Here is a 21,902-nt window from a genome sequence, read left to right on the forward strand (position 1 = left end):
CGGTGCCGGGTTCTGGTTGGCCGGTTTTCCTCACCGGGTTCTTTCCCCCTCTCTCATGCCCGTGGTGACCGGCGAGTGAGTGCGGAGCGGAAACTACTCGACGAGCCCCCGCCATGTCCCCTCGTTCCCTCGGCAGCCTCCTCTTCCTGCTGCTGTGCATGCTTGAGGCCGCCGTTGCCGGGTAAGGTGCGAGGGGGGGGGGGGGCGGACAGGAGTAGCCAGCAAAGTCCACCTGGGTTCCGGTGCTCTCAGAGCTGGAGGAGCTCTCTTCTCGCCAGAAGGGTCCTGAGGAGGGGCCAAGGCGATGATGTCTCCCAGCCCCGCTTCTCCCCTCTCAACTTCCCTAATGGTCATTAATACTGTTTTTCTGCAAGTGTCGGTTAAATTAATAATAACAAGCATGCTAATATACCGCCCTTCTAGATAGATTAGTGCCCAACTCAGAGCAGCGAACAAAGTCAGTGTTATTATTATCCCCACAAGAAAGCTAGGGAACTGGGGCTGAGAGGAGTGGCTTACCCAAGGCCACCAGATGAGCTCATCACAGTCCTGGTAGTGGAACTAGCAGAGTGCTGACTTCCATCCCAACCACTTAACTACTATGATACCGGAGTTAATTACAGGGGGAGCCTGGCAGATCAAATCTCCCCTCTGCCATGAAGGTTGTTGTGTAATTTTAGGCTAGCCTGCTTTCTTTCATATAAGCTACCTTACAGGTTGGATGTGATGATACAGTGGGGGAGAGAAGCATGTATGCAGCATCAAGCTCCTTTGAGGAAGGAAGAGATAAATAACTAGGCATTAAGCTCTTTCTTTCATCCATGGTGATGAGGACAAACCCCTTACATCTGTAGTAAATGATGGAACTTCTAGAAACACTCGTTGTCAGGTCATAGTGCTGAAGGAAGGCTGAAGTGAGAAAAACTTCACATCCTGAAATTATTAGTGCTGTTACAAGTTTAAGAGCTTGTTATCCATGACAGCTCACTTTCTCTCCCACCCACTTTTCTCCCTTGTGTATATGTATATACAGTCAATCATTCAGTAGTCACAACTGAGGTTCAAGGAGGGAAGATTAACAGTGGTTAATGTTACTTGTGTGTAATGTATACAAAATTCTGATTGGCCTTCCATGTCATGGTGGGAGAAAACTAGTTACTGTGATTGTAAGGAGGAGTGTGGGAAGAAAATCTATTTTTTCCAGTAGTAGTTATTGTTATATTTCTAGTAACACCTGTTATCTACTGTATGTTTAGTGCAGTTGGTTATGCATATTACCTTGTTGAATACAAATTTTAAAATAATACTTGAGTTTATAATGCCTGGTTGGTGATCTGGTGCTGCCTTGGTACTGTTGGTAACAGTACTGTAGGGGGAGAAGCAATTATCCCTTCTTGCTCTCTACCTATATATACCCTGAATGTTGTTAAAGAGCTCAATGAGTTATTTATTGTTTTTCAGGAGGGATTTCTACAAGATCTTGGGAGTGTCTCGCAGCGCATCTGTTAAAGACATTAAAAAGGCCTACAGAAAATTAGCCCTGCAGCTTCACCCAGACAGGAACCCTGATGATCCACGTGCACAGGAAAAGTTTCAAGATCTTGGAGCTGCCTATGAGGTCAGCTTTAAAAAAAGATGCCCAAGTTCTGGGAGCTGATTATGAATTCCTGTCTTTGCTATAGATCAAGATGAGTAACCATGTTTGTCTGTAGTAGTAGAAAAGAGCAAAAGTCCAGAAGCACCTATAAGACTAACAAAATAAGTCTGACATCAGAAACCACAACATTCAGAAAACAATGGGGGAACATTTTAACCTTCCAGGACATTCAGTTGCTGACCTAAAAGTAGCAGTTATCCTGCAGGGGAACTTCAAAGGTTGATTAGAGAGACTGTTGAATTGCAACTGATAATGAAGCTCAATACAATGCATCTACCTGGATTGAATTGAGACCTAGGCTTCCTGTCTCATTACCAATGCTGATTTCTCCACATCTTCTTCCTCTCTCCATATCCCAGCTAATCCAATCACACCTGCTATTATCATTCACTGGTTATTGTCATTTGGCAGCTGAAATCACTCCACTCTCCAAGATATAAAGACAGATGGACTCACATTATAGCTGTATCTGAAGAAGTGAACTGTGACTCATGAAAGCTACTTACTACAAGTTTTGTTAGTCTTATAGGTGCTACTGGACTCTTGCTCTTTTCTACTTATTTGCTATGGTAGATTTAGCGTTACTTGAGAAATGCTGGATAGGCTGGTATATGTTGGTTTCATCCTGGACTCTGGCAAGTAATTTTAAATATAATAATACTTTTCTGTTTGTCAAATCCTAAGACTATATTGCATGATTATTTGAAAGATGCAGTAAATACCTCTGTTTTGGAATTAGTGGGGCATTTGTAATTTAGTGGCAAAACATGTGTTGCCTTTGTTTAAAGGCTATATTCTTCTTTAATTTATTGCTTTAAAAGTGTTTTGTCAACTGTTTTTATGTCTAAATTAACATTTTAAAAAAGAGAGAAAAATGAATCAGGTGATATGTTTGCAAAAAATGGTTGTTTATTGAATGTTGTCCTGAAACTTTGTATTCCAATAATCAATCACTTTTAAAAATTACTAGAAACAATGCTGCATGTTTTAAAAAACCCAGAAGTTCAAACAGAGGTTTATCCCTTACTAGTTGATAGCTCCTAGGAGCCCAATAATATATTTTCCATACATTCTTTCTTTTGCCCTGCGTTTAGGACTGATTCTCACATTGTTTTCTGTACATGCAAATCCAAAGTCATGTAGGACAATGTGTGCATGTTTAATATTGAGATAGTCATGCTTATATGAATGTATTCTCCATCCACGTGATTGATTTTCTTCCTCATATTCTTTCCTTATATGTATATCTGAATAACAAATACATTGAGCCAACAATTAGTATACTGTGAAAACAAATCTCAGGAACAATGAGGAAAAAATAGTAGATAAATACTAGATAAATACTAAATGTAAGCATTTAGGAATAGAGGACGAGTTAATAGACACGTGCAAACCTAGCAGCTTGAGAACAAGATAGGAATAAATCTTTATTAAAGCTTTTTCTAATATTCATACGCTTGTATACTGTTGTCTCATTCAGGTACTATCAGATGAGGAAAAGCGGAAGCAGTATGATGCCTATGGTGAAGAGGGTTTGAAAGAGGGTCACCAGGGTTCCCATGGAGATATTTTTTCTCAGTAAGTTTGTATTATTCTTCCAAATCATTTTGCATGGCACAACAAGAGTTATCACCAGATAGCTTGTAAACTTGCACTGCTATCCCAGTAGGGATGTGCCCTAGAAAACAGTTCAGTTAATTCAATTTGGTAATACCAAACTGGAAAAAAATCCCCCCCCCCACACACACACACTACTGAATTCACTCTCCAGTTCGGTTTGGTAATACAAAGTAAATTTGGCCATTGTTTCCTATCAAAAACTCAATTCAGGGCTATCTGGTGGCGGGGGAGGGGGGCGTTATTCCCTATGGGGAAAACTATGGGAGCTGTCTAGGGGGCTGGGGATGGCATTTTGCAAGAAAAATCCACCAGTTCTTCAGTGGACCTACTTCTGACTGTTCTCTAAAGACTCCCAAGTTTCAGGGATATTGGACCCCAAGGTCCAGTTCTGTGTGCCCGTGAACAAGGTGCCCCTGGATACTCTATATGTTCCTATTGTGGGGAAAAGACTCCAAGCTGACTCCCACTGCAGAAACACATGAACCGAGCACCCCAACAAACCCCACCCCCCTGAAGAAGAAGAAGAACCAACAACTATTTAACACCAAACCAACTTCTATGCCAACAGAAAACAGAACCTAGCAAAGAACACCAACCAAAACAGTTCCCCCAAAAACAACCAGCAAAAATTTACATAACAAAGAAAGCACTCACAGCAGGGGAAAACAGCACCCCCACCCCTGAAGAACAAATGAATGTAATAAAATTAACAGGAACTATAAAACACCAAACAACAAATTATCCACAACAGGATAAAATAATGCCCCCCCCCCCGAAGAACAAGCGGCAAAATGAATAGTAAATATACTTTCGAAAGCCAGAAATCAAAGTCTCCCCTACACAAAAGCCCATCCAAAGCACCCTCCATACACAGCAAAAAACCCAGGCACCAGCAGAAGTCCTCGGTGCAGAAGGTCTCGGCACAGGCAGCAGCAGCAGCCAGGAATCCATACAGTGGGCAGGAAGATCCAGTCACAGTCCAAAGCTGTCTGAGGTCACAGAGGCTAGGCAGAGTCAAGTTCAGTAGTGGTGGGGTCAAGTAGTAGTAGTCGTAGTAGTATTCTTTATTACAGCACTTAGCCAGTACAAGTGGTGGGGTCAAGGGTGATTCTACTCGTTGCTTCCACAACTGGTTGCACCCCCCTCTGTCTTTTATTGCCAAGGTCCACATTTCGCTGCCGTGCTGCACCTGGCCAGTGCATGCTCTCCCCTTGCCCTTTATCAGCTCCATGTACCTTGAGTTGCTAATCGCGCACTTTGCATCATCTCCAGTATTTCACTTTGGACCCTCTTCCACCTGCACTCCAGGGGAGTCAAGGTGGATCATGGGGAGCTAGCTAGTTGGTGTGTCCTGGGCTGAGACAGACAGGCCACTGCTGACTGGTAGTGGGTTGCTTGTAGCCGAAGGCTGGTAGAGCCCTGCTGTGGTTGTTTTGTCCTCTTCCCCCGAGCTGCCAGCTTTGTTGGGGCCGGCTGTGCTGATTGACCAATAACATAGGCAGTGTCTTTCAGTCTCCAGGCGAGAGCAAAATAAGGGCTGACTGAGTTAAGCTTCCTAATTTAACTCCTTGCAGCAGTTTAAAAAAGGCACTCTCCTTCTTGAGAATCCCATTGGTCAGAGAAGAGGAGCCACTGCAAGGATTGGCCACTCCTCCCTTCTACCTATACCTCACTCCTCCCCTTCCCGTCTGATTAAAAAAGGTAGGAAGCAATGTTTCTTTGCTGTTCCTTAGCAAAGCATCACCCATTTATTCAGGAATACAGATTTAAGCTTGGTAATACTGAATTTTTACTGAATTCCAAATTTTTATTGAATTCTGAACCCAAATTGCACATCCCTAAATGCCAGTATTACTGCCAAAGTTGCCTGTTATCCTGTGGTTTTTCTTTGGCCTAGCCAAAATTATAAACCTTGACTGAACAAAGAGCCTGATAGATAATGAGAGACACATTTTTCACATTTTGGAGGTACTGGAAAGAATATGAATATGAATGCTTTTTTGTTTTTCAGATCTCCAAGGCATATGACAATGTATATGTTTTTTAATGTAATGTATCTAGCAGAATCATCTGTCACAATCGTGTGTCAATAGTCTGACTATACAATTTCATCCACAGTTTACTTCTATCATCAACATATTGGTTAGCGTATCAGCCAGGGATGTGCATGCAAAAATATGTTTGGATCTGGTTTGTTTTAGTCTTAAATTTTGTTATTCCATTATTATGCTAATCTATTTTCTTTTATCCTGTTCTTTGCTTCAATAGGAAATACCTTACAAGTTCTATCTCCTCCCCCAGCCAAACTGGAATGAAATTAAGGGGTTGATCCCTCCTTGCCAAATTTCAGGCAGAGATGCTTCCTTGTAAACAGGCAGTTACACATTTGACAACCTAAGGAAGTTGGTAGTGGTGGACACAAACTAATACTCATATAAGTTCTCTTATATAAATCCACGTGTTCATATCTCAAGTAGGTACAGGGAGCTCAAATTTAAAAAAAAATAAAAACAGGACATGCAGACAGGGTGATTGAAATTGTGTTGCTCTACCGTCACCTTTCCCCCACAACATAGTTCCACTACCAGAAATGAGCCCAGCTGTGAGAAAAATGCTTCAAACACCAGAGTGCAGTGAAGAAGAGTGCAGCAGGGAACAGGGCTTTAGCTCCCCTTTCCCACTTAATTCTTTTGTTTCCTTAAAAAGAACAGTCAACACCGTATTCAGTGATAGCAAGGTCAGTGTGTATCTTAGGGTAAACTCTGCTGCTAAATCACACAAACACACACTGGAGCTGGTAGCATTGGCTGATGGAATCTCAGGAAAGCATTCCTGTTTCTCACAATCTCAAAGAAGCTGTGGCTGGTGTCACTGTGGAAGATCAGGCAGCCCTGCTTGCAACTGTACATGTAATGGATCTGCAACAAAAGTGGGTGTGTTAGGCAAGGACTTCTCATGTGTAACTTCTTTTTACAGTTGCCCTCTTGTGCAGTACTGAATTGCCTAGGAACACACTGCCCGCTGGAATACCTCACAACCGCTCAAACCCACTCTGGGATAGATGGATTTTGAGCATCCCTCTCTACCTGTTCTCTCCTCAGTGAGAAATGGAAGTTATATTTACCATGAGGTTCCCTCCAATTAATTTGACAGGAGAGCAGGCAAACCTGCTCTGGTGAAGATGAGGCAAAATTGACTGGTTCACGCTGTGCAGATCCTCTCTTGAATCGGGTGGTGGATCAGAAGCCTTGCTTTTTTTCGGTCTGTAATCCATTTTTTTCCAGTTCTTGAAACTGCATGTTGATTGCTGCCTCTGGATTTTCTCTACATTGGGGTCTGCCCCAGAAAGCAGGCACAATTTCTGTTTTCATCACAGTTGTCTCACAGATGAATGGATCTTTAATTGGGTGGGAACTTCTCTGAGGAAGGGAGTGCAAGTTTGTTTAACCCTGCTTTAATAGTTGCCAGAATTAACACTGTGAGTTGAGCAGAGAGGAGCCTCATGATGTCCAGCTCCTCTTCCTTTCCAAGTTAACAGTTGCTGTCTTCTTTTGTAGTTTCTTTGGGGACTTTGGCTTCATGTTTGGAGGCAGTCCTCGCCAGCAAGACAGAAACATTCCAAGAGGAAGTGACATCATTGTAGATCTAGAAGTTACACTGGAAGAAGTGTATTCAGGAAACTTTGTGGAAGTAAGTGTACCATCTTGCCTTGAGGAGCCTCCTTTGCTTATTGAAGTCTGCTAGCCAGGTTTTTTAATATAATGGAATAAGACTCAGTCCTTTCCCAAGCCCTCTAATATGCACAGAGGATGGGACGGTGGCTAAGGCCTGTATTACCCCATGTCCGTCTTTGGGGAAGGAAAAAAGTATCTCTTGTCACTTCTCTTGTGGAGGTGTTGGGGAAGGAAAGGGAGAGTGACGAGTCATGTCAATTATTAGGTTCTCCAAAGCTTCCTATGAGTTGAATTAAGACCTTATATTTTCCCAGAGTCTTCCAAGTGTGTATAGTGACTTGGAGCATAGGGAAGCGGAGTTGTTCCATTTGTACATGGCTTTGTGGAAAGCAGACTAGGAGGAACTCTCATATACTACTTTCTGTAAATCCCACCCAGATATTTCCTTCCCTAGTTTTCTGGCATGTTCAGAGGACGGGTTGGGGTTGGGGGTGATCACAAATATTGGCCACCAGTAAGCCAGGTGTGCAAAAACCCCATATGCAATAAACTCAGACATTCCCCAGGCCATCTGGTATACAGAAGATTTGGAGTGTGTACCCCTGCCCAAAGTGCTGCATGTTAAAATGTGTAAACTGCTCAAAGTGCTCATGTACCAAAGTTCCATTTACTTGATAGTTGTGGTATTTGTTGCAGATGGTTATGTTATTCATTGCAGCATCAGAGGGAGCCAGTCAAGACTGTTGCTGACCTATGTCAAGTGAAAGGGACTAGGGTAGCATGCTGTTGAGGCTAGAATGTTCTTCATGGTATAATTTTGCAGAGATTCTGTATTTATTTTTTCAGGTTACTCGAAACAAACCGGTAGCAAGACAAGCACCTGGCAAAAGAAAATGCAATTGCCGGCAAGAGATGAGAACAACCCAGCTAGGCCCTGGGCGTTTCCAGATGACCCAAGAAGTGGTTTGTGATGAGTGTCCCAATGTCAAGTGAGTTTGGGGTACTCTTGATTATGTTCATATTTTGCAATCATGCATGATTGCTGGAAGCTGCAGAGAAATAAGTGGTTGCATTTCCATTATGAGCCACATGGTGGTGTAACTTACTGCTTATCTTTGTGAATGAAAACTGCCAAGAGAAACTGGTAGCTGGAATTCCCTCTGGGTTAACATACAGATTCCCCCACCTGCCCGCTCTATGTCCACCGCTCTGTGATTCTTTGTGGGCCCACAGCTTGTATAATACGAGCTGTGAGTCCTTCCTGTAGATGTCAGGCACCCAGAATCTCAAATGAGAAGCCCTGCAGGTCAGATGCAGATGCCCTTAATATTAACTAAAGTGTCCTATTTTGATACCAAACGGTGCATTTCCTCAGAAAAGGAATTTTTCTGATATCTAAGGAGAGTTATTAAAGCCTCCTTTTTACTGAAAAATTAAAAAATTGATTAAAGCTACACAACATACTTTAATGTTGTGGTATGGTATGGTAAATTGTCGTCAGTAATCAAGTGTGTGGTCAGCCAATTTTTGTCAAGCGTGTCCAGTATTTTTGTGGAATCCATCTGGCAACCTTAACCTTAAGTGTAGAATCATGACAGTCACTCATACCAGTTATAAAGGAAATTATACAGAATGATGGTATTGCAGCGTGTCCCTTGGTTAATGATCCTGGTCACAAGATGTGAACTTCACATTTATTTCAGAACTGATGTTCAGTGTGACTGTCTGCTTTGGATGTCAGTTCTAATTCTTGAAAAGTCACAGTGGAAATCAGACAGTGTTAATTTTGTTACTTTTTTCTGCATCACTAAGATTTAAAAGAAAATGGGGAAATGAGTAGTTCTGTCTAGTCATGTTGGCCCAATAATCAAAAGTGCTCCAATAGTGAAATAAACAAGACTTGTCATTGCATCTTGTATCATTCTTGTAGATGACTTTTTGGGTCATCAGGAAATGCCTATGTACTTTTTGTATTTTTCCTGTGGTAGACCCAGCAGTATTATTCTGCAAAACATGGAGTATGATTAATCAAGATGGGTAGCCATGTTAGTCTGTCTGTAGCAGTAAAAAAGAGCAAGAGTCCAGTAGCACCGATACGCCCATTGTCCTAATGGGCATGGCAAACTATACATGATAAGCTGAATGGCAACTCTCAAACACCAGTTTCTGCAGGCTGCTATCCTCAGACTCCACACATGAATACCAGCGGGAACTCAACAGAATCATGATGAAATTCCCAACATACACATAGGAACAAATTTATACAGATACACCCTGGGAACCTCGACCGGGCTCCTTCTTCTTCCTGTCAAAGATACATAAACCTGCAACCCTGGATGTCCCATTGTCACTAGCATAGGCATCATCACTGAAGGAGTATCAGGATATATGGACTCCATTCTGAGGCCATATGTTAATAATACCCCCAGCTATGTCTGTGATACCACAGACTTCCTGAGGAAACTGCAGTCCATTGACCATCTCCCAGAAAACAGCATTCTAGCCACCATGGATGTTGAGTCCCTGTACAACAACATCCCCCATCAGGATGGACTACAGGCCATTAGAAACATCCCTGACAAGACCATAGGAGATTTTGCCACTGAACTCTGCATGTTTGTTCTTCCCCACAACTACTTCAGGTTTGGTGAGAAGTTATACCTACAAATCTGTGGCACAGCCACGAGTACCCACATGGCTCCACAGTATGCCAACATTTTTATGGTGGACCTAGAACAGAATTTTCTGAACTCCTACCCATTGGCACCTCTCCTTTACTTGAGATTCATTGATAACATCTTCATTGTCTGGACCCAAGGCAAAGAAGCCCTCAAGCGATTTCATCAGGCTTTCCACAACTTCCTGGACACCACACTACAGATGAATGAGGGACACTTAAGTAACACGTTATAATGGAAACCAACAGATCAGCAAACATATCTACATGCCTCTAGCTACCATCCCAACCACATCAAGCAATCCATTGTGTATAGCCAAGCCCAATGCTATAATAGCATCTTTTCCAACCTCTCAGACAGAGATACTCACTTGAAGAATCTGCAACAAACATTTTTGCAACTATGCTATCCCACTGACATGGTGAGAAAGATGATTGGAAAGGCCAGAATGACACCCAGGAACAGCTTTCTACAAGACAAACCCAAAGAAAGAGAACACTGCTGATGGTCACCTACAGCTCACAACTCAAGCTAGTTCAACGCATTATTAACAATCTACAACCTGTGCTGGATTGTGACACTTCCCTTACACAGGCTCTGGGGAACCCACCTTTTCTTACTTTCAGACAACCTGCTAACCTAAAACAACTACTCACCCATAATGATAAACTGCTTAGCAACAACATGGACTCTGGTACCAAAGCCTGCAGCAAACAAATATGTCAACTCTGCTCTCATATGGATCCTAACAACACCATCAGTGGACCCAACAACATCAGCCATATTTCAAGTTCACACTCCTCCTCATCCTCTAATGTGATTTATGCCATCACATGTCAGCAATGCCCTTCCACCCTCTACTTTGAACAAACTGGTCAGTCCCTTTGACAAAGAGTTAATGGACATAAGTCTGACATCAGAAACCAAAACATTCAAAAACCAGTGGGGGGCACATTTCAATCTTCCAGGACATTCAATTGCTGACCTAAAAGTAGCAGTTCTCCTGTAGAGGAATTTCAAAGAGAGACTGCTAAATTGTAACTGATAATGAAGCTCAAGACAATGCATCCACCTGGATAGAATCTAGACCTAGACTTCCTAGGTCTCTTGTTATTACTACTAGGCTTCCTAGGTCTCTCTTATTGCTAATAACAAGATGGCAGCACAGGCAGGAGTCCTGCTGTGAACTCTGTTGTTTGAAACATTCTAAACATCTATTATCAGAAGCTAAATGGTTAACAACTGGGCTATAATAACTAACAACCTACTAACAACAACAAGTGAGTAAATTTAACAAGCCTTGCGAGGAGAACTGGGCGGAATTTACCGGGCGTTTCCTGAGAAACCAGATCCAAGCCTGTAATGATTTTAAGTAAATGTGTGTATGTGTCTTTAAATGCTTGGTGTAGTATAGATGAAGAGTGGGGTGAAAGAGAGGGATGAATGAGTGATATGATTTGTTGATGACTGAGAGTGGAGTGGATGGAGTGAATGCAGTTTTAGACTGAGAGTGGAGAAAAAAGATTGAGTCAGGGCAAGAGAGGCACGCTGCGTGCAGCCTGAGCATTTTTTAAGCAGTTCTGAGAGAAATATAACCTATGTGGAAATCTGAACTGTGTGTTTGTGAAAGAACATTCAGTCAGGAGAAAGCAGGCAAACTGTGTGTGTGCCTGAAAAAAGGTCTTATTTGTGATGGAGAGAGAAATTAATATCAAAAGCAGGCAAACTGTGTTTGAAGCCTGAGAGAAGATCTGTGTGCCTGAGTTTAAGTAAAGGAACTTTATGAATTAAGAACAACTCTTTGGAAACCATCAAGTTTTAGAAATAATATGAAACTGATAACGCTTCTTATAAAAATAAAAGTTAACTTTGTTTTAATCCCAGAGTTATTCCTATATCCCATTCCTTTCCTCAGGGCCACATAGTACTACGAAAAGCCTGACCCTTGGGCACGTTACTGAAAGGAAAAATTTAAGTTATTCTGGAATTTAATTCCTGGTGGCAGCAATCTACCAAGAGGGGGCAAGAATAAAAGGCTTAAAGACCAAATCTAACCAGGAGAAAGAAAGGGTCATAACAGAGCCTTTGGCCACCCAATTGCCCAGATGTAATGTTCTGTCTGGAGGTTTGGGGGCCGACGAATATAGGCTGGAAGGAGAGGAAAGGAGTCACCAAGTTACCAAGGCATTAGTGAGACAACAGAAAGGCAAAGAGGGCTGCTGTGGATGTCTTTGGAGAGGCAATTCTGCTGAGCTTGGCTAGCTAGGGGCCTGGAGGCTTAGAAGCCTCAGACTGACCTGGAGGTGCTCAGAGACACCTGTGCAGGCATGGATTGCCCCACGGTCACAGGGTGGCCAAGGAGCAACAGAAGAAAGCGGAACTTCGGGGGCCACTTCGGGGGCCTCCAGAGAACATCAGATTCTATTGGAGGCAGACGAGTGATCTGGGGCATTCAGAGAGTGTCAGAGGCCTGAGGGAACATTGGTGGCCTTCAGAGACCATTGGAGGCCTCCAGAGGATATCAAGGACCTCCAGAGAGGATCGGAGGCCTCTGGGGGATGTTGGGAGCCTCCGGAGAAGATCGGAGGCAATTGGACGCTGCCAGAAGGCACCAGAGGGCGTCCTCAAGTTGTGGAGAGCCTCGAAGGTGGGGAATGCCTTGAAGTGCTCTTAGAGACTGGGGAGAGTCACTCTAGCCTTTCAAAAGCCTCTGAAGTGCCTGCAATATACTCTTCACCTGGGCTTAAAGAGTATCTGCTGACCTGGAGGGCTGGAATGCCCTGGACTCCGGAAAGCATGGGGAAGCTTGGAGTTGCTGGCCTTGGGAACCCCCTGAGCTGCTGGTGTTAAAATAAGTTTTAGGATTTATGCAAGTCTGACAGATATTAGGTGGATGGGCTCCTATGGAGTCGACCAAATGATGGCTCCCTTAGAAATTAGAGGACTGAATCTATTGACTGTACCTGTTTTTGTTGTGGCCTTAAAAGGAAAAATTCTCTGATTGATTTTTTTAAAAAAGAAGAAAAATTATCTGTTTGCTGCAATTGGAATGTTAATATCAGGTGATTAAATTGGATTAATCAGATGGAGAGGGGGTGAAGTATTGAACTAAATTCAATTTGACTAGGGATTGAGCCATTGGAATTATGGGCAAGAAATTGGCCCATAGGATAAATTGAGAAACAAATTTTTATATGGTTGAAATTTTTATATGGCGGAGTTTATTGTGTTGTTGTTGAATCAGTGTTGATGACATTTATTGTTGTTGGTGGAGCAGGGAGTAAGTTGGATGATGGTGGACATAGGGAGGGTGGCTGGCATGGAGTCAGGGATCCCAGTCCTCTGAGGACAAGGGAGGTATGGTGGTGGGACCCAGTTTAAGATGAGAAGGTCACGGAAATACGGTATGGCTCCATGCCCTTCTAACCTGTGTCTTATCCTGAGATAAGCTGGTAGTGGAGCTAGGACAACCCCCTCCCCTTCAACACTGATGTTGTACAATGACAGGTCCATAAATAACAAAACCACAACTTTACAAGATTTCTTTGCGCTGAGCGGTATGGACCTGGTATGCATGACTGAGACCTGGGTGAGGGAGAGCGAAATAGTCACCTTGGGAGAACTGACCCCCCCCCCCCCAAGATATTTGGTCCTCCATCAGTCCCAAACAGGAGGTCGGGGGGAGGAGTGGCAATCCTTACCCAGGAGGCTTTCTCCTTCAAGCCGCTCCCTGCTCCTGAGATCTCTGGCATTGATTGTGTAGGCCTGGTGTGGGGTACCAAGGAGAGTTTGGCTATCTGTGTGGTGTACCAACCGCCTAGTGCACCAGCAGATACCCTGTCACACCTGCTGGAGGTGTGGTGGGATAGGCCTTGAAGTACCCTAGATTGGCGGTGCTGGGGGATTTTAATGTCAATGCCGATGGTGCTACCTTCATGCGGGCTGTGGACCGGGTGTCATCGATGGCAGCACTGGGACTCTCCCAATTTGTATCCACCCCTACACTTTAAGTAGGATACACACTAGATCTAATCTTTGGGATGGAGGTAAATGTGGATTTGGAAGCAGTAGAATTGGTGCCATGATCAGACCACTCGGTTTTGAAGACTCGGCTGGATATACCACCCATCCCCCCCTCGCAAGGACAGCGAGCTGATTTATGCTCGCCTGTGGAGACTCATGGATCCAATTGGGTTTCAGAAAGCTCTATGGGATATGATTCTCCATGGCAGTTCCTTGGATGAGCTGGTGGAGGATTGGCAAGGTTGGCTCTCCTAAACTATTGAAGACCCCCCCCCCCCCGGTCGCCATCTTTGCCCCCGCACCAGACAGGCTCCTTGGTAACACAGAGGAACTACAGCAGAAAAATTGGGAGCTAAGACGGCTTGAGTGAGTGTGGCCGATGATCTTGGGACAAAGAGGCAAGATCATCTTATGGAATGTTTATGAAAGCCTATGAGGTGGCAGTGAACGCTGTGAAGAAGGAGTTTTACACAGCCTCCATCATGTCAGCTAGCCCATGCCCAGCAAAACTGTTTAATGTGATTCGGTTGTTGGTCTCCCTATCAGAGGGAGGCTGTCAAATTTTGTGAGGCTTTTGGGAGCTTTTTTGCTGATTTTGTCTCTCCGCCATGATTTGCCAGTCATGATTGATACAGTAAATGAACTATTATTATTATTTATTACATTTCTAACTTGCCCTTCCCACAAGTGGGCTCAGGGCGAGGTACAGCAGTTATAAAAATATAATACAAATATTAAAACAATTCATAAAACAACAGTTCATTATAAAATCAACAACAGATAATAACTGTCCCAAGCTGGGGTCAATTCCAGATTCCTGCCCATCAACATACGGGGGAGTGGGGGGAAGCGGACAGATAATGTACTGCCACCCATACGTGGGTCAGCAAACGAATGGGCACTGCATAGCCCCGTGCTGTACCCATATGTTGGGCAGCCAGCCGGTGGACACTGTATAACCCCACACTTAGTGGGAGGCTCAGTGAGGATCTCATGCTGGCCTCAACCATATGCCTGGTGGAACATCTCCGTCTTACAGGCCCGCCGAAATGATAGAAGATCCTCACGGGCCCAGGTGTCCTCAGACAGAGAGTTCCACCTGGTTGGGGCCAGGACCGAAAAGGCCCTGGCCCTGGTTGAGGCCAACTGAGCCTCCCTGGGGCCAGGGACCACCAGCAGATGTTTTTCAGCTGATCGGAGCGTTCTCTGGGGCACGTACGGGGAGAGGCGGTCCCTTAGGTATGCTGGTCCCAGTCCATTTAGGGCTTTATAGGTCAAAACCAGCACCTTGAACTGAATCCAGAATTCCACGGGTAGCCAGTGGAGCTGCTGCAGAATTGGTGTAATATGTGTCCTATAAGGAACACCCATCAAAACATGTGCAGCAGCATTCTGGACCCGCTGTAGTCTCCGGATCAAACCCAAGGGCAGCCCTGCTTAGACCCCTTGGTGGTCTTCTGGGCCAATATTTGATCATTTCAGTCCACTCTCTGGGGACGAGATTGCGAGCAGTGGGGCCCACCATATGCCCATTGGACCTGTGCCCATCATGGCTGGTAAAGACCAGTGTTGATGAGCTACAGTCCTCCTTGGAGGCCATTGTTAACTTATCCTTGCTCCAGGGTCTTTCCTGGGGTATTAAAGGAAGCCGTGGTGAGGCCTCTCTTTAAAAAAACCATCTTTGTACCCCACTGACCTGGTCAGTTACCGCCCAGTTTTGAACCTCCCATTTATGGGCAAGGTGATTGAGTGGGCAGTGGTGGAATGGCTGCAGGGTTTCCTGAAGGATACCTCAGATCTAGATCCCTTTCAGTCTGGGTTCCACCCGGGACATGGGACAGAGATGTTGCTGGTTGCCCTCACAGATGATTTTCGCAGGCATCTGGATCAAGGTGATTTGGCGCTGCTGATACTATTGGACCTTTCAGCAGCATTCGATATAGTCAATCATGATTTTTTGACCCACCTCCTCGCCAATGCGGGGATACGAGGGACTGCCTTGCAGTGGCTTGTCTCTGTTCTCTTCGGTCAAGGACAGAGGGTGGCACTAGGGGAGAAATTGTCATCCCGCCACCCTTTGGTGTGCAGTGTCCCACAAGGGGCAATACTATCCCTGTTACTGTTTAACATCTATATGCTCCCCTTTGCCCAGTTGGCGCAAAGTTTCGGACTTGGGTGTCATCAATATGCAGATGACACCCAGTTGTATCTGATGATGGGCGGCTGGCCCAACTTAGCCCCTGATGTCCTAGAGCGTGCTTTTGAAGCCATGACTGGATGGTTGAAGTAGAGTCGGCTGAAATTGAACCCGACAAAGACAGAGGTCTTGCATTTGAGCCTTGGGTGTTTAGGTTCGGGACTCCAGCTCCTGACCCTCGATGAGGCACCGCTTGTGCTAGTTCCAAGGGTTAGGAGCTTGGGGGTGATTCTGGATGCCTCCCTGAAAATGGAGGCGCAGGTCACAGCAGTTTCCAGGTCCTCTTTTTTTCCACCTACGGCAGACCAGGCAACTTGTCCCCTACTTCTCGGCCTGTGACTCAACTTCAGTGGTCCAGGCAATGGTCATCTCTAGTCTGGATTACTGTAACTCGCTCTACGCAAGGCTGCCCTTGAGTCTGACCCAGAGATTACAGCTGGTTCAAAATGCAGCTGCGCGTGTTATTGCAAGAGTGCCAAGTGGGACACACACAACACCTATACTGCATCAGCTGCACTGGCTGCCAGTGGAGTACCGGATCAGATTTAAGGTTTTGGTATTAACCTTACAAAGCCCTGTGTGGACTGGGACCAGCGTATTTATGGGACTGCCTCTTTCCATATATTCCCCAGCAGACATTTTGATCAGGAGAGAAACAGCTGTTGGTGGTCCCCGGCTCCAGGGAGGCCCACCTAGCTTCAACCAGAGCCAGGGGTTTTTCGGTCCTGGCTCCAGCCTGGTGGAACTCTGTCTATTGAAACCAGGACCTGGCAGGCTCTGCTATCCTTTTGCCAGGCCTGTAAGACAGAGATGTTCCACCAGGCCTCTGCTGGCCTGATAAGAGAGGAAGAGAAATGATTTAAACCCTATATATTGTCGAAGGCTTTCACGGCCAGAGAATGATGGTTGTTGTGGATTTTCCAGGCTGTATCACCGTGGTCTTGGCATTGTAGTTCCTGACATTTCGCCAGCAGCTGTGACTGGCATCTTCAGAGGTGTAGCACCGAAAGACAGAGATTTCTCAGTCTCAATTTAAACCCTCCCAATTGGGTTTGTCCACCATCTGCTTCAGATTAGATAATATTGACTGCTGCCATCTGTGGCGATTATATTGCATGAAATGCAGAATGCTGACTGAATTTTATTGGTTTTATGGAACATGTGATATTTATTATGGTTTTAAATGACGTAATCCGCCCTGAGCCGGCTCTCAGGAAGGGCGGAATAAAAGTCCAAAATAAATAAAAAATAAATAATAAATGCCTGTCTCATTATCAATGCTGATTTCTCCACACCTACTTCCCCCTGCATATCCCACCTAATCCAATCACACCTGCTATTGTCATTCATTGGCTATTGTCATTTACCTACTATTGTCATTCAGTAGCTGAAATCACTCCACTCTCCAAGATACAATGACAGATGGACTCACATTCTAGCTGTATCTGAAGACATGAGCTGTGACTCACGAAAGCTCATACCCTATCACAAATTTTGTTAGTATTATAGGTGCTACTGGATTCTTGCTCTTTTGTGAATGCAGTATGATTATATGGGATGGTTGAAGGGAAGAGAGACAGCAAAAAAAATCCTGGATAGTGAAGTCTGCTTGGTAGAAGCATGTTAACTTTTCAAGTTTGCTGCCTCTTTTGTTTCTCAGGCTTGTGAATGAAGAGCGGACCCTAGAGGTTGAGATAGAGCCTGGCGTGAGGGATGGCATGGAGTATCCCTTTATTGGAGAAGGTATAAGGTTCATGTTCATTCTAACATGGTTTTCTAGTACTGGTTTGACCAATGGTGGAAAAGATTTATCTCAAATTTCTTGATGTCTGGGTTAGGTTTGAAAACAGAACTTTTTTTTTATTTACTTCAATTATTCCACACCTTTCTTCTCAATGAGGACTGAAGATGGCTTACATAATTCTTTTTAGATGCAGAGGAGTGTTAGTCTGTGGTAGCAAAATTAAAAAGAGTCCAGTAGCACCTTTAAGACTGACCAATTTTATTATGCTACAATAAAATTGGTTAGTCTTAAAGGTGCTACTGGACTCTTTTTGATAATTCTTTTTGTCTCCATTTATATCCTCACGACAGCTCTGTGAGGTAGGTTACACTGAGCAGGTGTGACTGGCCCAAGGTCACCCTGCAAGCTTCCATGGTAGAGTGGGGGGTTCAACGCTGGTTCTGACAGATCCTAATGTGACACTCTGCTCACTACACCCCACTGGCTCTCATGGAACATGGCCCCTGTATCATTACTGGAGGCTTGAAAACATCAGCTGTGCTGCTGTGTGTATTGACTTTCATGCATGGCATGTGGCACAGAAATCGTTTCCTGGGAAGTTCAACTTTTTTTTTTACACACACACACATTTTTTTAAATGCATGATTCTGGTCCTTGTGATTGTAGAAAGAACTATGGCAATGTACAGATAGTACTTATGCAAGGCTTTTTGTGATGCAGGATATGAATGTTAGTCTTTAACAACTGCTCATTCTAAAGTCCTGTTGGCTCTGCACCTTTCCCACTGTTGCCCTTGATCTGTTATCATTCTTTTTGCAAAGGTTTCAGAATCTGAGTGGACCATCACATTGGTCATAGCAAAAATAGATTTGTGCAAATCTTCATTTAGATGAGTTAGTTTAAAAATGAACACTTTTTGATGCACAGCATATACCCTGCCTCTCCCCACCCCCATCTGTATATGTTATTTGGACAAGAGTGTGTGAATCATACTTTTATGAACAAACCTGTCTGCAGGCAAGCAGATGGAATTAAATACCTTTCCAGTTGTTTGCTTTGCATAGCATTGATTTATGGCTTGTATGCTTATCTCAAATTGGAACAGGCCTACACAATTAGTACTGGTGTCCTTTTTTAGTCCACTTAATGTACATTTTCAATCTTCCTCAGGTGAACCACATGTTGATGGGGAGCCAGGTGACTTGCGCTTCCGAATAAAAGTTCTTAAGTAAGTTAGGTTTCAACCATTTTTTTTGTCTTGCTCTCCTGTGGAAGTCCTATGTTAACCCATCATAGAACAAGGCAATTCCCTGTTTGGCAGATGCACAAACATTGTCTCAGTGTTTGTGTCCATGGATGTCCTCAGTGTTTGTGTCCATGGATGTAATGTTAAATGATTCACAGACAGGTCATCATCTTGAGACACACAGGATATCTGAAAGGGAGTGGAGCCTTCCTCCCCCTACCAGTCAAAGCCTGGGTCCCCCAACAGGAGAGCATGACTGCATCCCTAACTCCTTTGTACCATATTTGGGAAGATGGGAGCCCCAGGAGGAGCTGCTGCTTTCTTCTAATTATGAGAAAATGTTCGTGTTTCTCTCTTGACTACAGGCATCCAGTCTTCGAGCGAAGAGGGGATGATTTATATACAAATGTGACTATCTCACTGGTCGAAGCTTTGGTGGGCTTTGAGATGGATATTGCCCATTTGGATGGGCATAAGGTGAGAAAACATTGCTCCTACTTTAGGTCCTGATTTTGGAATTCAAGAAAGCTAAAAGTATACATTATAGGCTCCTTTACTATTTCCATGGTGGTTGTACACTTGTTGGCACTTACTTTATTATAAAATCTGTGCGCCCCCCCCCCATCTGTTTCTGTCAGGTCCACATTGCCCGGGATAAAATCACAAAGCCTGGAGCAAAGTTGTGGAAGAAAGGAGAAGGTCTTCCCAGTTTTGACAACAACAACATCAAGGGCTCTCTAATAATCACATTTGATGTGGATTTTCCCAAAGAGCAACTGACAAATGAACAGCGGGAAGGTTTGTATTTTAAATAGCTAGTAATTGTATATTTAAAAATATTCCTGAATGTCTTGAACAATAGCTGCAGATACAAACTATGGTGAACTATGCCTGGGCAGGGTGAAGCCAGAGGAAACTCTGGTGGAGGTTCATAGCAGGCCAGACATGTGAATTGATCATCTAGTAACTGCAAGTAGTCATGCATTTTTCACTAGCTGAGATCAGGAAGTTATTTTGCCTAACTCGTGGATATCTTCAAATGTATATAGGAGCAACACTAGATTATTTATGTCATCTTCATTTTTTGCTAGGGGCTGTTTTCACACAGCTAAAACTTCCGGAAAATCACGCAAAACTCACAGTACGACAGTGTCTTCATAGTGTGATTTCCCGTTTAATGGTGCAATTTCTGATGTCATCGCACCATTAAATGGGAAATCGCTCTATGAAGACGCCATTGTGCCGCAAGTTTTGCACGATTTTCCAGAGGCATTAACAGATGTGGGAAAATGGCCATTGTCTTGAGAAATAATCCAGCTGTATGGTTAAAGGTATTTTTTTAAACCAACTTGCTGTAGCCTGTTGGTGGGAAAGGCTGCCTTGTTCGTGATTCTGTTTCTCTCTGTAAGCTGTTTCATTGATCATTCATAACATGATTCCAGTCCATGTCTCAACTACAAAGATAGTAGGAATATACCCAGATCTCTTCTGGGCCTATTGCATAGTTGTAGTTGGCCAAGGAGCTAAAATATCTGATCTTTTCCAGATGCCTTGCTTTTTCTCAATCTACTGTGCAGAATATAGCTAGGGTAATGTCACTGCCCTTGTTGCACAGCTGGGTTTTTTTTCCATTGGCCATATTTGCATATTACACTTTGTGGGAAGCAATTTCTCTCAGACCTCTTTTAAGAGAAAGTGTGTTCATGTAATGTTCTCACTGAGAATCAGAACAGTGCAAGTACTTGACTTTCCTTTGACACAGTAGAATAAGACAAGAGGCATGTTGTATGCTTTATATAATGATTCTTTTTATCTTTTTCCAGGCCTGAAACAACTGCTGAGGCAGGCATCTGTTCAGAAGGTGTACAATGGTCTGCAGGGATATTAAGACTGGGAGAAAAATAGACTTTTCAGACGAGAAATCTGTGCTGTAAACTGCAGTCTTTTCTTCTGGTCATTGTAGAACAAAACAGGAATGTTGGAGTGACTGTTAAGACCTCTATTCGTACACATAATGAGGGTGGATCTGGGGTGGATCAGAAGAGAGTAAAAGAAACTTCCTGATTCGGGACATAATTGGTGCTGCCTGTTCGGAGCAGTCAGGCTCTGGAAGGGAACGAGGCGAGGCGTTTTCACACAAGTACCAAGTTGAACTTTTGTTTTTAAAATACATTTTGATGTTACTTTTTTGCCCTTCTGAATGACTTTTTGTGATTGCCTTGTGTTTCCTCTTTCCCTCTTTCAAGCAATGTCCCTCCTGGAATCTGTGCTGGTGGCAGTTTGGGTTTCTGAGGCTCAAACTGAAGCCGTTAGGTGTAAAATGCTTTCTTGATGTTTTGATTTTTTTTTAATTTAAAAAATACCTAGCCTTTATGAAATGGCTGGACATTGTCATCATGAGTTTGTTATTGGTTTCATCTCTTTAGATGTTTCCAGTTGTTTACACTCTGGAAGGTTACTTTTTAGTCTTTACTATCACCCAGAGGAGTGTTTGGTTCTTCCCTGAATAGTGCTGCAGTTTGTAGCATTGTCCATGTGAGGCTGGCATCTTTCTGTGCATCCCTTTGATCTATGGAGTTGGAGAGAAGATTCTCCTTGTTCCCTGTCAACATAACCCTGTAATGGCAGCTTGTTCTAGACACAGAGAACAAAAACCCATCATCCTGACTTAACATCATCTTTGGGCAATTACTGATGCCATTTCTCCATTCTTTTGTAAACAAAATATGCTGGGGGCGAAAAAAGTGGAAGAACAGTTACGGTTCAACAATATTTTACATGTTTATTCCACTGATTAATCCAAGATAGCTTTCTGTCAGTCTATTAGTAACTTCAGAGTTAACTTGTGTTTTACATTACAATTGTATTTGCAGCAGTAAACAGCCATAAAATGGATACATGCTAGGGAGCAGCACTCAGCTTTTCAACCAATTGCCTCAATTTCACACTTGTAGTATTTTACTACTGCAACCATTGGCATATGAATAGCATACACTGACATATGAATAGCATAAAATGTGAATTGACCCTGAAGTTCCAACTGCTTCAGAACGCTATCTTGAA

General features: G+C 43.7%; 1 protein-coding gene across 1 annotated transcript; it reads left to right on the forward strand.

The window, feature by feature from the left end:
- Window positions 1-21,233, forward strand: DNAJB11 (DnaJ heat shock protein family (Hsp40) member B11). The gene is made up of 10 exons (XM_054982664.1): window positions 1-181; window positions 1,462-1,618; window positions 3,138-3,235; window positions 6,835-6,967; window positions 7,798-7,940; window positions 17,510-17,592; window positions 18,764-18,821; window positions 19,205-19,316; window positions 19,478-19,637; window positions 20,663-21,233. Exons 1-10 carry the CDS (start codon window positions 114-116, stop codon window positions 20,725-20,727), a joined length of 1,077 nt encoding a protein of 358 aa, XP_054838639.1. The 5' UTR covers window positions 1-113; the 3' UTR covers window positions 20,728-21,233.
- Window positions 21,234-21,902: the final 669 nt, after the last annotated feature.

Source organism: Eublepharis macularius, chromosome 6 (assembly GCF_028583425.1).
Source record: "Eublepharis macularius isolate TG4126 chromosome 6, MPM_Emac_v1.0, whole genome shotgun sequence".
Taxonomy (NCBI): Eukaryota; Metazoa; Chordata; class Lepidosauria; order Squamata; family Eublepharidae; genus Eublepharis; species Eublepharis macularius.

Bases quoted from the DNA above. Each gene is read 5' to 3' on its own strand.
- DNAJB11 (XM_054982664.1), top strand. From the start codon at position 114: ATGTCCCCTCGTTCCCTCGGCAGCCTCCTCTTCCTGCTGCTGTGCATG. The intron at 6,968-7,797 runs GTAAGTGTACCA...TTATTTTTTCAG, and splicing joins ATTCAGGAAACTTTGTGGAA to GTTACTCGAAACAAACCGGT. The intron at 19,317-19,477 runs GTGAGAAAACAT...TGTTTCTGTCAG, and splicing joins CCCATTTGGATGGGCATAAG to GTCCACATTGCCCGGGATAA.